We start from the raw sequence: 14,405 nt of genomic DNA, 5'->3' as shown, positions 1-14,405 counted from the left end.
TTTACTCGAACCTTATAGAATTGGCCCTACTTTTGGAAGTAAGTAGAAACTTAACATTGTCATGGAGTATGGGTAGATTGTCCATGGAGATGGTAATAGTATGGAAATAGCGACTAATACTCATGAGTACTTAATGGAGATTAAGTATTGTCATTTTGTTCGAGAGAGAGTCGAGCCAAAAGAGATACAACCATTGAACATCCATACTAGGGCTCAAATTGCCGACTTATTTACAAAAGCCTCGGGGCTCAGCAATTCCGATTATTACTTGACAAGTTGAGCATTCAAAATATTCACAGGCTAACTTGAGGGGGAGTATTGGATATCTTTTTATTCTTATCGTATATTCCTTTTCTCAATATTAGCCTTGATTAATGATTAGTTGAAAGATTTTCTCCTTTCCTTTGTATTTCTTTTGGCTATATAAGTTTGTATCATTTGTACATTTTTAATACATAGAATTATATCTCTAATTCCCAATTTGTTCATTTAGCTAGGTGCAGCCTAGATAATTTTTTCCTTTTATGGATTTTATTTTTATTTTTCTGTGTAATTTACTTTCAATCAATAATAATCCTAGTTGTTTTCTCTGTATTATTATAGTATACAATTTCATTGCCATTTACACAGTGAATTTTTTGGTCGGTATTTTATTCATTTGAATGAAAATATTCAAAATGATGAAGTTGCTAATTTTGGAAAAATGAGTGTTACATTACGGTAATGATTTCATGCCATCCGATTGCATTTGTGACAACATAATCAAAAACAAAAATGGTGGGATTTCTTTGGCTACCACTTTAAGAACATATATCTATCAAGAAAGTGCTTTTTGTAAAATTTTCAAAAGTGTTCAACATGTGCTTTACATTGTGGGTGGTCTTTTCTAAATTGCTGTCTTTATTCGGATGGTGAAACATAGTTTGGATGGTTCCTTTGTCTCTTTGGGATTTTGGGTGATTTATATCAAGGTACAACAATCAAACTCAAAATTGATGTAGTCTTTCATAGGTCTTGTACAATCACACTATTTGGATTGCAACAAACTAGCAATGCTCATTGGAGTTTCGACTTGTCAATCTTCAATTGTGTCAAAAATCGTTTATGCAAATAAACGAGCAACACTCAAAAGTGTTTCAATATATAAGCAATCACCGACAATTTATATTAAGTCCTTCAATTCCATGTTTGGGATGGTGAAAGAGGCACTAGTACTGTCGCTTTCTTCTTACCAATTTTATTTAGTTAAATGTTCGGTTGTTTTGACTTATAGTTAATAGATTAAATAGGCTCTGATGCATCATTCATGTATATTGAGTGCTCTATAAAAATATAAAACTAAAAACATATTGTCCTTAAAAAAGAAATTCGAAAGTAATTATACTAATTAGCACAATTATTTTGTTATGAAAACAAAAAGAAAATGACGTCAAGTTTGTATTAATGCCACATTTAGAAGCAAAAGTTTTGTTTTTATATTGTTTGGAATGTAAGTATTTATAACTTCTACTAATCAAACACCCACACGTGTAGGATTCCATAATAATTGACCCCTCTGAGTTCTGATCTGCTCTCCTGCACTATCTCTACACGGATTTTATCTCACATATTCATAAAACCATCAAATACACGATACACAACACACACACAAACGCCCTTTTCAAGATCAAATTCCACCAGATCTTCCAGACTTCACTCATTAAATCCTTCAGTTAACAGGAAGCATCACAACTCTACCACTCTATCCAGAAATGGGTTGTGGTCACAACCCTCACTTACTACACCATTTAACCATTTCTCTTCTCTTTCTCTCGATTCCATTCACAACCCAACTTAGATCCATCGCTCAAGGTAAATGGGTGTCAATCACTTTCTCTCAAAACACCCAAAAACTCAATCTTTTTTTTTTTTTTCTGACTTTCTTCTCTCTTTGTCTCATTAATGGCAGGTAGAATGCTGGTAACACAAGCCACCAATTCTCAGGTAACCCCTCGTATATCTCAGTCTTTCTTTCCTTTAGGGTTTCTTTATCTAAATTTGAAGTTCCTTTTTTTGTGAAGGTGGAAGATGAAAAGACAATACTAAGAGGACAAATAGGATCAAGACCACCAAGATGTGAAAGAAGGTGTGGTTCTTGTGGTCATTGTGAAGCCATTCAGGTGCCTACAAACCCACAAATCAAGAATACTGCATCTAACGGAGTAAATAATCCAGCAGTGGGAGCTACAATAGCATATGCAAGAGGTGATTACAGCTCAAACTACAAGCCCATGAGTTGGAAATGCAAATGTGGGAGCTTTATCTTCAACCCATGAGATTATCTTGATCGATTCTATTCTTCATTGGTTACTATAACTAGTAAGTGTACATAATGAGGAGTTAGAGTATTTGTTTAAAATCATCTTCTCGGAGCTCTTTGGTTTTTATGCTTTGAGTGCTGCCTTGTTCTTGGGGGCCTGATTTTTGTACTTGCTTCCTTTTGCGATTAATCTATTGGTTATAAGTATTATTTATCGTATAAGTATGTAGATACTGATGACGATTACTCAAAGATTTGTGTATTAAAGTTGTTTTTTTTTAAGTAATCTCCTGCTTATAGTCAGCTAGCTGGTCATAAATAAACAGGACATTGATGAAAACCACTAAGATTTGGCTATTAATGTTGTGTGCATGTTGTCGTAAATCATTATTATTAAAAGTTAATAATATTCTTTTATTTAATTATTAATTATAAAACAAGAAAGAATTAAAGTTAAAATTATTAAATTTAACCTAGAAAGTTGTTTGGGTACATGAAATTGATAATTTGGATTATACAATTCTTTTTTTATTATTGTTATTAAATATCACCCAGAAAGTTCGTTGGGTTGATAATTTGGATCATATAATTCTTTTTTTTATTATTATTCTTTTTCGATGTGTTAAAAGTTAAAATTATTAAATTTAAACCTAGCAAGTTGGTTGGGTACATGAAATTGATCATTTGGATTATATAAGTTTTATTATTCTTTTTCAATGTGTTAAGTAAAATAAGTCCAAATTTTGCAAATCTATCTTGCAACAAGCTCTTTTTTATTTTGACCTCAACTGAAATTATGAAAAAGCCTATGTTTTTGCTTAAATGACAACTCATAAAAGTACATGAATATTTATCATGTAAGTAATAAATATTTTTCTTATAAATGTAAAATATTATAAGCCATATTTGTAAGACTATCCTGTGTCGACACACCACACCCCTCAGCCACATAAGCACCGGCATCAAACATCTCTTCATCACAGCCTGAGGGGACGGTGTTCATATTCTTCACACCTGTGAAGAGATGCCAACAAGAGATGAGTTGTGTGTGAGTCGTCATGAAGATGGTTACAGGCATCCACGCCACGTCACCTCCACGGGGTGGAGGGAGCATCACACGATGAACATGAGAAAGTAAAACATATTAAATGCTTTTGACTTTCAAGTTCATAAAATGCAAAAAAGGAAATTGTTGGATACTTAATTCGCTTGAAAAAGAACTTATTGTACGAATTTGATAAGTCACTCGTTAGTCATCAGTTAAAATAACTTGTATTGAAATGTATCGTTTATTTTTAAAAAAGTAAGATTTATTAAAAATTATGTTTATTTGAAGAGAAGATTGTGTAAAGAATGAAAAGGTTGGTTGGTTGGAGAGTTGGTGTAAAATTGAAAGAAGAAATGTTTTTAGCGATAAAATAAGAGTGGATAGCGTGTAGAAGTAGGAATGAGGATATATCAGACACCGTTAAGTCTTTGTTACATCTGTCCTTTCCCCATCCCAATTCAATGCTCTTTTTATTTATTTTATTTATTATTTATTATTTTCACCTACTAAAAGCAAATCAGAGTTATAATTATATATTCATACCTTTTTTATTTTTTATTAGGATATTTCCAACTCCTTGTTATATTTTATACTACACTTATTTTTATATTAAACTCTATACTAAAATGCTCTAACCTAATATTAAACCTATCATTATATATAGGGAAAATGACTATTGAGGGTAATTAACTTTTGCGTTTATACTCATTTTGTCCATTTCCTTTTTTTGTATTCAATATACCATCGAACTTGTTGTTTGCGTTCACCATAACCCTTTTGACCGGCTTTTGACCTGTGATAGCCGGTCAAAGGGTATGGTGAACACAAACAACAAGTTCGATGGTATATTGAGTACAAAAAAAGGAAAGGGACCAAATGAGAACGAACTCAACAGTTGGTTACCCTCCTGAATCATTTCCCCGAAAAGTTAAATGAAATTAAAGTTGCAAAATTATCAAGACTGCAACCTTCTTTGGCTATAACGTATTATATGAAGAGCGTTTCAAAGGGGTAAACTCGTTAAAACATGGTCTATGCTATGCTTACTGTGGTTAGCTGTCAACACCTCTCTGCAAAAGGATATGCATGTGTATGAGAGGTATATTTATCAGCATAAACGTTTACCTCAAGGTATATTATGGTGATGTGTCTACAAAAACAGCATGATATTGTACATATTGATGTTGTATCTTATCCCATGAATTCGATCTTAAAGCTAAGTAAACTCAAAAATCACAGCACTTGTGATTCCACTCGTTTGTAGACTTGTCTAGAATCCATGATACGATAAATCATTTGATTGGAAATGTAAATGTAGTCAAGAAATGCGCCTGCTTAGTCAAGATTCCCCTAATAAATATTCAAGTGCGTTACAAAGTTGTACATGTATGAATAATGTTCTTTCGTGGGTTATGCTTTGAAGAGAAGCAAGAATGAATCTCATAAAGTCATTAATATCAGTAGGAGATGACGTGGAATTTGCTGTAAATGAGTAAAAGGAAAATGATTCAGGAGGGTAACCAACTGTTGAGTTCGTTCTCATTTGGTCCCTTTCCTTTTTTTTTGTACTCAATATACCATCGAACTTGTTGTTTGTGTTCACCATAACCCTTTGACCGGCTATCACAGGTCAAAAGCCGGTCAAAAGGGTTATGGTGAACGCAAACAACAAATTCGATGGTATATTGAATACAAAAAAAAGGAAAAGGACCAAATAAGTACAAATACAAAAGTTAATTACCCTCAATAGTCATTTTCCCTTATATATAATATTATCAAATAGTAACTAAATATAATGTTATACTATTTATTAACGATATCTTTTATATTATAAAAAGCTGGACAAAATAAAATATATATGTATAAAATATTCTTTTTAGTATTAAATATAATATAATGGGTTGAAAAGAATTTAATGGTTGCATTAGTTTTTTGACATCATAAATATAAGTTTAAATTTAAAAGATAGTGTTAAAAATTATAGATGGTCATAAAATTTTATATTTAACTCTTTAATAAGAATTAAAATGATACCAATATACATATGGCTAAAGAGAACCAATATTAGACATCAATTTATATGCTTTATCGTCTCTGTCACTTGAATATATTGAAAAATTGATCTGTTAACGAAAATAAAAAATAATATTTAAAAGATTCAAAAAATCATTAAAAAAAAGGAAGAAGATTTCAACCACTACAAAGCCTCGAATAGGGGTGCAAACGAGCCAAACTATTCGGGATCGACTCTTTAAAAACTCGACTCGAAACCGATTTTCAACGAGTCCGAGTCAAGCTCGAGCTTAATATTAAGCTCGTTTACTAAATGAGCTCGAGCTTAATATTAAGCTCGTTTACTAAATGAGCTCGAGCTCGACCCTACGTCACTAAGTTTGATTAGGCTCGCGAGCCTAATCGAGCCTATATATAGTATAACTTATTATTATTATTATATATTAAAATAAAAGCATATTTAGGGAAGTAGGGATTTAGGGTATTAGTAAACAAGTTTCTTAACGAGTTCGAGCCGAGCTTAAGCTTAGATAGGCACGTTAGACAGAAAGAGAGTCGAACTCGAGCCTAAGCCGAACTTATATAACTATTTAGGAGCGCGAGCCGAGCTTAGTACAAGAAAGCTCGAATCGAGTCGAGCTCGAGGTCGAGCCTCGTATAACTTAAACGAGCTCGAGCCAAGTCTGACCAGACTCAGGCTTGGCTCGGTTTGTTTGCACCCCTAGCCTCGAATGACCAAAGAACATCTTGCATCATGGCAAAATGATATAATTTTAAATTGGTTTATTTCTCAAAAACATGTGAATATCATACATATCTAGACTATCCAATTACTTCGACAGATTTTAGATAATGGTGTGATAAACCTTAATATAACTATCAAATGGTTTGTAGGAAAAGGGTGTCAAATGTTGGTGAAAATGTTTTTCGATATATATATATATATATATATATATATATATATATATATACATATATATATATATATAACGATGACATCAATATTGAACTCCTTATCAACATCATCGGCTATATAATATAACTAGAAAATGTCTTTATCCCTGCTTCACGGGGGACGCAGGCGAGGTTTCGGGTGGAAGGGGCAGGACATTGTGTAACTACAAAAGTATATGGAGAAACCATGCAAATACACAAAAATCATATGGCAAAAGCGATGGACCATTTATGTAAAAAAAAAATACACAATGACATTTTCTATAAATTACGGGGACAATTTTTGTAATTAAATATCTACACAGAGCCAAAGTGCCAAAATATAAAAAGTTTAGTCATATTGACTGTTTTTGTGAAAAAAAAAAAACTTTACATGGACTTTTCTAGAAATTTAAAAATTTAAGGGACTAAATCTGTCAAAATTTAAAACCTTTATTGTAGGGACTAAATCTGGAAAAATATAAAACCTTTGTTGTAGAGACTATCTGCTAAAATGTAAAACCTTTGTTGCAGGGACTAAATCTACCAAAAGATTTTGTAGGGACTAAATTTACCAAAATGTAAAATCTTTGTGCAGGGACTAAATATGCTAAAATGGAAAAGTTTTGTTCAAAAACTCCAAAAGGAAAAGACTTTACTGTTCCTAAGGCATTTTCTTTTAATATATAATATAATTTGAATTTACACTAAAGCTAGTGTGGATTTTAGACATGACAAAGTATATGTGTTAGGTGGTTGCACTGGTTGCACCCCTTGCAAGGTCAAAAGGTGAACAATTTTAGAGTTAGAATATAAGGAAAAACATATTTAGAAATTGCAAGTTAATGTAAAAACTTCAAAATAGTCTAATGTAACATCCCGATGTCAAGGTAATTTCGATTTCAACCCAATGTTTGAATAATATTGTATTTTAGCCCTTGGAATTGAAAAGGATTGCAAAATGGCATATAGTGGCAATATAGTAATATGGTCCAAGTGTAGTACGCTGAGCGTACGTTGTGTACGCTAAGCATACTAGGGTGCGCCTTAGTGCGTTGGGCGCACACCTCGTACGCGGGGCGTACATGAGAATTGTGCAAACCCTAAATTTTAGGTTTCGGTCCATATTTAAACCCCATTATAGCTTCGTGTCTCATTTCTTCATCGGCCTCCCTCTATGAAAAATGAACCCAAGTAAACCCTAAGTGAGAAGAGTGCATTTTGATCCCTTTGGAGTGTTTTGGAGGTGTTCTTGAAGAAGAAGAATGTGGTGAGAAGAGCTTGGAGCTTAAAAGCATCTTGGATCTGGGATTTCCTTCTTATTATCAACCTCCAAGATAAAGTTTGAAACTTGATTACCCCATCTTGTAGATCTAGACGTTTATTCCTTTAAGACACTTTTTGTCCCAAAAGTGGTGATTCTTGAGCATGGCATGTTCTTGGCCCAATAATTTGTCCTTTCAGACCTTATGAGGGGTCTTAAGTCATAAAAATGTGGTCTTGATGGTTAGTTTTGCTCCATGCATGCTATAGAATGTCTTATTGCATTAAAATGTTGAGTTTTTGTGTTTTAAGCACTTAATGGACATGAAAAGTCATAAAGTTGGAAACTTTATGACTCTTGAGGATATTTTGGCCTTGGATCTGTAATTGGAAGCATTAAGTCGAAGAAATAAGTGTTGAATGGGTTAAGTGAAGGGATGATGCATACACTGGGCATACCACAGGGTACGCTGCGCGTATGCAGATATGGCCACGATGCCTTAGATGCTTGTACGCCCGGCGTACCTCCGGAGTACGCCCCACGTACGAAGCCTGATTCAACTCGACTGAATTGACTCGACTGTGTTGACTTCGTTGACTTGCTAACTTTGACCAAGGTTGACTAAGTTTGACTTAAGGGTATTTTAGGTATTTTGAGCAATAGTTGAGTCTTGGTCTCTATCTGTTGAATAGGTGACCTATAGAGCCGGTATTTGGGAGCCGAGTATTGATCATCTATTCGTCAGACTGTGAGGTGAGTCTTCCTCACTGTACTTGTGGTTCGGATGCACCAAGGTCGGCCCATTGGATTGAATATCCTGTTACATGATAGTATGTTATTATGATGTAGAGATCGATTAGATCGGTATCCCGGTATATAGGATGTTAGCATGCGGTAGTGATCTGTAGACTTGCCTATTTGTTGGTTGACTGGTTATATGTTTATCTGTTATGCATATGTCGACATCTTATGGTTGGTTGGGTTGAGGCGGTCCTGCTTCATGCTGAAGGTCAAGATACCCGGAGCGGTCTGGATAGACTGTAGGCCCTACGATGCGATCCAGTCAGGCTGAAGGCCCAGTGAGTGGTCTGGATAGGCTGTAGGCCCTGCGAGGTGGTCTAGTGATGTCGAAGGCTCGGAGAGCGGTCCAGATAGTTTGTAGGCCCTGCGAGGTAATCCAGTCAGGCTGAAGGCTCATTTATGCATGTTGTTGTTGTTATATTTATGTGGTGGTACTTTGGGGGAACTCAATAAGCTTTGGCTTACGGTTTAGTTTATTGTTTCAGGTACTTCTAATGATCGTGGGAAGGCGAAGGTGTGACCGTACGCATCTTCCTGTTTCATGGCCTTATGATTTTGGTGTACTCTGATATTCATAAACACTTTGGAAACAATGATTTTGTAAACATTTTATGATTATGGATTGTTTTGAAAAGGTTAAAATTGTTGTGATTTTTGAGATGTTACTTCTAAGGCAAAAAGCATGAATTTACCATCACTGAATCTACAGACTTGATAAGATGAGGTGAAGACTTATTTGTTGCGTACTTACATACTCAGTAAAAGGAACTGCAAACTGGTCTACAAACATGTAGACTCGGTGTAGAGCCGAAAACATGCTATTGTAGACCTGCTAATGTTATAAAAATCATGGAATATGGCTATAACTTCTTGTGCAACACTCCCCCCCCCCCACCGTTAAAAAAACTTATTTTGTTGTGCCAATCCATTTTGTAAGTATAAATAGAGGTTATCATTCAGTTCCTTGGGATCTTATGAATTTAAACAATTTGTATACTTTCTAAAAACTATGTTTTCTATTTCTTGTCTATAACTTAAAGTGTCCTCAAGGATTATATCTCGTTAATTTTTTTTAATCTTCACATAGAAGAGAAATATTAATTTGGAAAGTGAGTTAACATGATATTCGAAGAAAATCTAATTCTTGATTATAAAACCCTATATTCGCCCCTTAATTTTCTAATATTCCTTGTATCATGATATTAAAAATATGTTATTTGTAATATTTGTAATGCCCGTGAGTTAGGGCTAGATGATTAAATTATATTAGTAATTATTATTATAATTAAAATCCTTGAATATGATAATTATTCGTCACAAGCAATAAATAGATGTGTTTAATAGAAGATTATTTAGGATAAATAATCTTGATAAAAGTGTAGTAGACGGTACGAAGATTTTGTGGGCATAAAGAACGCCCAATTCTGATTTCGTATGAAAAAGTTATGACATTTCGAAGTTTGGCGTTTAGCCAAATACGGCAAATTATGTCGTAAATAGTGAATCGGAGATAGGTTGCTTATTAGCCATAGTGATACTAAACTAAAGTTGTAACAGTCGTAAAAGCGAAAGTGTGCATATAGAGAATGTCCAAATCTGACTTCGTATGAGTATGTTATGATTTTTTAAAGTTTCAGTGCAACAGTGTGGACACTGAAATCGAAATTAAAATCAGTTGAGTGTTAGCCAAAACAATGTAAACGATTGTTGAAGATGTCGTAAATATGAACTCGTCGATATAAATACAGTCGAAATGGAGTTCGTATGAAAGAGCTATGATTTGTATACAGGTTTTAACAGTTTAAGCCCTTTAAAAATATAAAATTAAAAACAAATCGAGAATTATCAGATGGAGTCTAAATGAAAGTTGTAGTACTCGTCGATAGCTACGTGTGAATATAAATAACGTCGAAAGCGGAGCTCATATGAGAAAGATATGATTTTTAGAGGTTTTTCGAAAAGCGTAGTGCCTATGGTAGGTAGCGCGGCGCACAAGGGGAAACACGGACCACAGAGAAGGGGACACGCGGAAATTGGCAGGAGGAGCGATGTCAACAGGTGGACGTTGCATGCCTATATAGGGTGTGGCGCGTCTGGTCAGGATTCCTATAAATATCGACGTTTTCAGCCCTATATCCTCACATTTTTCACATATTCTCTATGAAATCTCTCTAATTTTTGGAGTCCGACTTTTCCAAGATTCTAAGTATTTTAGCGGGGCTCTGAGATATCAAGGAGCTCAATGAAAAGAAGTGTTCGGTTCAAAGTTCTTCCCACACAATTTCCTGGTTTTTGCTAAAGCTTGGCGGCAAGCACAAGCCTTGGAGCCATGGGGCGCCATGGCGGAGCCATGGCGAGCTTTTTAGAACCTTGGCTGCACTTACCATACTTCAAGTGTAACTTATGTTTATATTCATAGTCCTTATTTTGAATCTGTAAATAAGATTTATAAATTATTCCAGTCATAATTGTAACAACTGGCAGTTCTAGCTCAATCAAAGTCAACAATTCAGCAAAAAAATCAAACAAGTCAACGAAGGTCAACTGATTAGGACCCAAAGCATTATGATTTCGGTTGATACCTGGACCGAAATCACTAGGTGATCTCAGTGGTATCATGACCGAAATCACTAGGTGATCTCGGTGGTACCATGACCAAAATCACTAGGTGATCTCGGTGGTGCCATGACCGAAATCACTTGGTGATCTCGGTGGTACCATGACCGAAATCACTTGGTAATCTCGGTGGTGCTAGGCCGAAATCACCATGTGATTTCGGTGGTGCTGCAACGTGATTGGTGGATCTTTTCCCAACGCGATATATTGCACAATTCAATGCAAACGTCACTTCACCCCACCCTCTTTTTCCTCCTATATAGCTTCGGCCAAGAGCTCCTCCAACACCCTTCGCATTTCAACGTTTTTCTCCACCTTTTCTCTCAAGATCAAGTTCAACCTTCCAAGGATTATTTTCCAAGTTTAGTTCATAGAATTTTTGGTAAGTATTCCTTTATTAATCTAGTGATCTACACTCTTTCATGCTAGTATCACCTCATTTACACACATTATCATGTGTTAAAACTCATAGCATAATACCATCTTCAAAGAGTTTTTCAACCACCTTCAAGTGTTCTAAGTTTGGAGATCTTCACCATCACCTCTTTAGCCAACCACAATCACACTCAAGGTGAGTTCATACCCCTATATTTTTCAAGACTTTCCATCTTTTAGAGGAGGGGGATACAAGTAAAACACAAGAAAACTTACGTTAAAACCCATTGTCTAAATACGTTTTCTTACTTTTTGTGAAAAAAAAATGCTAAATACATGAAATAGCTTTACTACCAAACTTGTGAACTTTTACATGCAAAGTTTTGATAAAAACATAAAGCTATGAAAAACAAGGACAAACACGCTATGTTATTCTTATATATATATATATATATATATATATATATATATATATATATATATATATATATATATATATATATATATATATATATATATATATACTGGGTACGAATTTAATTACTATAATAAACTATGTAAGTATAGTTTATGAGACTTTATCACCTTTGAAACATGTTGAGCAAGGTGCATAATTATACATATATAATTATTTCATTCCATATTACTTTTATCATGGTAAAATGATAACATTACACACAATGGTTTTACATGTCAACGAAACATTTTTATAAACTATAATAAGTATAGTTTATGGGGCATTTTCACTAGTTTACCCTCTCGGGACAAAGAAATGATTATTTAAAGGTATAATTATTTTACACTATGTAACCACTATGGAAGGCAGTTTTTCACTTACGAAAGGGTTTTCATTACACTATACGTAAACCTGTTGATACAAGGTTGTGAGACACTATATTCACGTACTTACTAGAATACATACAAAAGTCCTGTATTATAACTGTAATCTCCCGTAAGATAGTGTGATACTTGTGTATAGATCTATATGGGACTGACAATCCCGCACCTAAACTGTTAGCTACAGTTAGACCGACAAGTCTAGGGTGACGAATGTTATAACATTCTGACGTCTGAAGAACGTCGTGACAGGCCATCTATGTCGTTTAGCACGGTTATAATAACTCACACGGGGTATTAACAATACATTTGGTTTACGGGGCTAACTTATCTTCAATCAGTTTTATATAATGACAAATTTACATTACACTATTGTCCAGTACAACACTACTTACCATTTTGGTCTTGGGATTAAGACCTACAGTTCATTTTAAAAGAAAATATTGGATTTTCTGGAAATCACACTCTATCAACTTACAAGAAAAAGGGCAGATTTTTCTCATACAAAACTCATATGAACTCACCAACTTAATTGTTGACATTTCTTTTCAAAACTGCTTGTATTCTCAGGAAATCAGTAAACAGGTAATCAAAACAGTTTTTGAGGATGGAGCACTACAGCATCACATCATATATTTTTGTCAGATGTATTTGATGTCAAACAAACAATGATTTGAATACAATGTAAACTTATAAATTATCAATATGATGGTTGTATGGCTTTGATCATTAATATTCAATTGTTATGATACTGTACATGAAGTCACCCACCCCCAGACGTTTCTGCCGTTCTGGTTTGGGGGTGTGATAGATTGGTATCAGAGCTCTTGTTTATAGTGAACTAAGTATATCAAACCATGCAAGATATACAACTATAAATACAATGGGGGCGAAAACACTCTAACTAAGAAGTATACTTTTAAAATATAACAATATTTTTATAAAAAGTAGACGTACATGCATACATACTAGGACTGTGTCATAACAAGAACCATATAAAAGTATTATGATAAGTTGAACACTACGTTTAAGCCTAGACAGTTATGTAATCATATATAGGATAAATATAACATGATCAACTATATTTATACAAGATACAACTAACATGTGCTTAGGAATGGTCATGGTGGGCAACGAATCTAAAACTTACCAACCCCATACAAAGATACTCTAAGAACCAAACATAAAGCTTAAAATACTATAGGAGTACTTTAGAATACTACAGAGTCATACACTTAAAACCTTCTTATATTTTTTTCATATCTCTATTCTTGCACAGACGTCATGGCATGATTCCACATGCCTGCAGACCCTTATTTCCCTAACCAGGGAAATGGTGGTTGGATCGAAGAGAATCCCGAAGAGGATCCTGAGGAGGTAATGGAGGAAGATCCCAAAGAGGATCCAGATGAGGAAGAAGACGAGGAGGAGATGGAGGAGGACTCAGACACAGATTCCGAGGTCATTAATCCTCCTTATGTCGCCCGAGTTCCCGCACATTGTCCGGGCTACCAGGGGCCCACGCCCCATTGGGCAGAGGACCTAGAGAGGTTGAGCAGACAGCAACATCAGCATTCCCCATACAGCATGGAGCGAGGTTTCTATAACCTCAGTCACGGAGGTCCGGCAGACAGGGCCCTCCCTATCATGGTTTAGCATATCACACGACTAGGGGATCAGGCCAGGGCATCGACTAGTGAGATCCTGGAAGTGGGGGCTACCGCAGAGGTCGCTGAGGCACGAGCTCGACGACTGGAGAGGGACTACCCCCGGACATGTAGTATTATTGACAGCCTCCAGGAGGACTTCACCACCTCCCGAACGGAAACAAGGGAGTAACAGGAGATACACTCGGCTCTCTAGGAGAGGGTGATCGCGGCTGAGCGCCAGATAGCGGAGATGCAAGCCTCCACGACTTCATCCCATGACCCACAGGAGACCACACTCTACAAGTAGGGTTTATACTACTCACATTTTGTTATATATTAGGTTTACGAGTAAGCGTTGGTGCTACTCTTCCCTGTATGTAGGTTCGACCCTACGAATAAGTGATTACATTATTCGAGGAGTCGTTATGCTGTCAATTTTTCCCTGGATGTATTACAGACCTTCTTAAAGGTCAATTTTCACAAAAACTATGTATTAATACTATATTACCAATGAAGTAGGCATGCATTTTTCTTCATCGGGTGTTACTATTTGGTATGCAATTATTTACT

At 35.2% G+C, this 14,405-nt stretch overlaps 1 protein-coding gene across 1 annotated transcript; it reads left to right on the top strand.

Annotated features, from left to right (window-relative positions):
* Positions 1-1,526: 1,526 nt before the first annotated feature.
* Positions 1,527-2,585, top strand: LOC145169217 (EPIDERMAL PATTERNING FACTOR-like protein 2). The gene is made up of 3 exons (XM_079087787.1): positions 1,527-1,851; positions 1,949-1,983; positions 2,061-2,585. The coding sequence occupies exons 1-3, from the start codon at positions 1,752-1,754 to the stop codon at positions 2,313-2,315; spliced, it is 390 nt and encodes a 129-aa protein (XP_078943913.1). The 5' UTR covers positions 1,527-1,751; the 3' UTR covers positions 2,316-2,585.
* The last annotated feature ends 11,820 nt before the right edge of the window (positions 2,586-14,405 follow it).

Source organism: Lactuca virosa, chromosome 4 (assembly GCF_052849685.1).
Source record: "Lactuca virosa cultivar CGN04683 chromosome 4, Lactuca_virosa_CGN04683_v6, whole genome shotgun sequence".
Lineage (NCBI taxonomy): Eukaryota > Viridiplantae > Streptophyta > Magnoliopsida > Asterales > Asteraceae > Lactuca > Lactuca virosa.
This window is presented reverse-complemented; position numbering and strand designations above follow the sequence as displayed.

Bases quoted from the DNA above. Each gene is read 5' to 3' on its own strand.
- LOC145169217 (XM_079087787.1), top strand. From the start codon at position 1,752: ATGGGTTGTGGTCACAACCCTCACTTACTACACCATTTAACCATTTCT. The intron at 1,852-1,948 runs GTAAATGGGTGT...CATTAATGGCAG, and splicing joins ACTTAGATCCATCGCTCAAG to GTAGAATGCTGGTAACACAA. The intron at 1,984-2,060 runs GTAACCCCTCGT...TTTTTTGTGAAG, and splicing joins CACAAGCCACCAATTCTCAG to GTGGAAGATGAAAAGACAAT.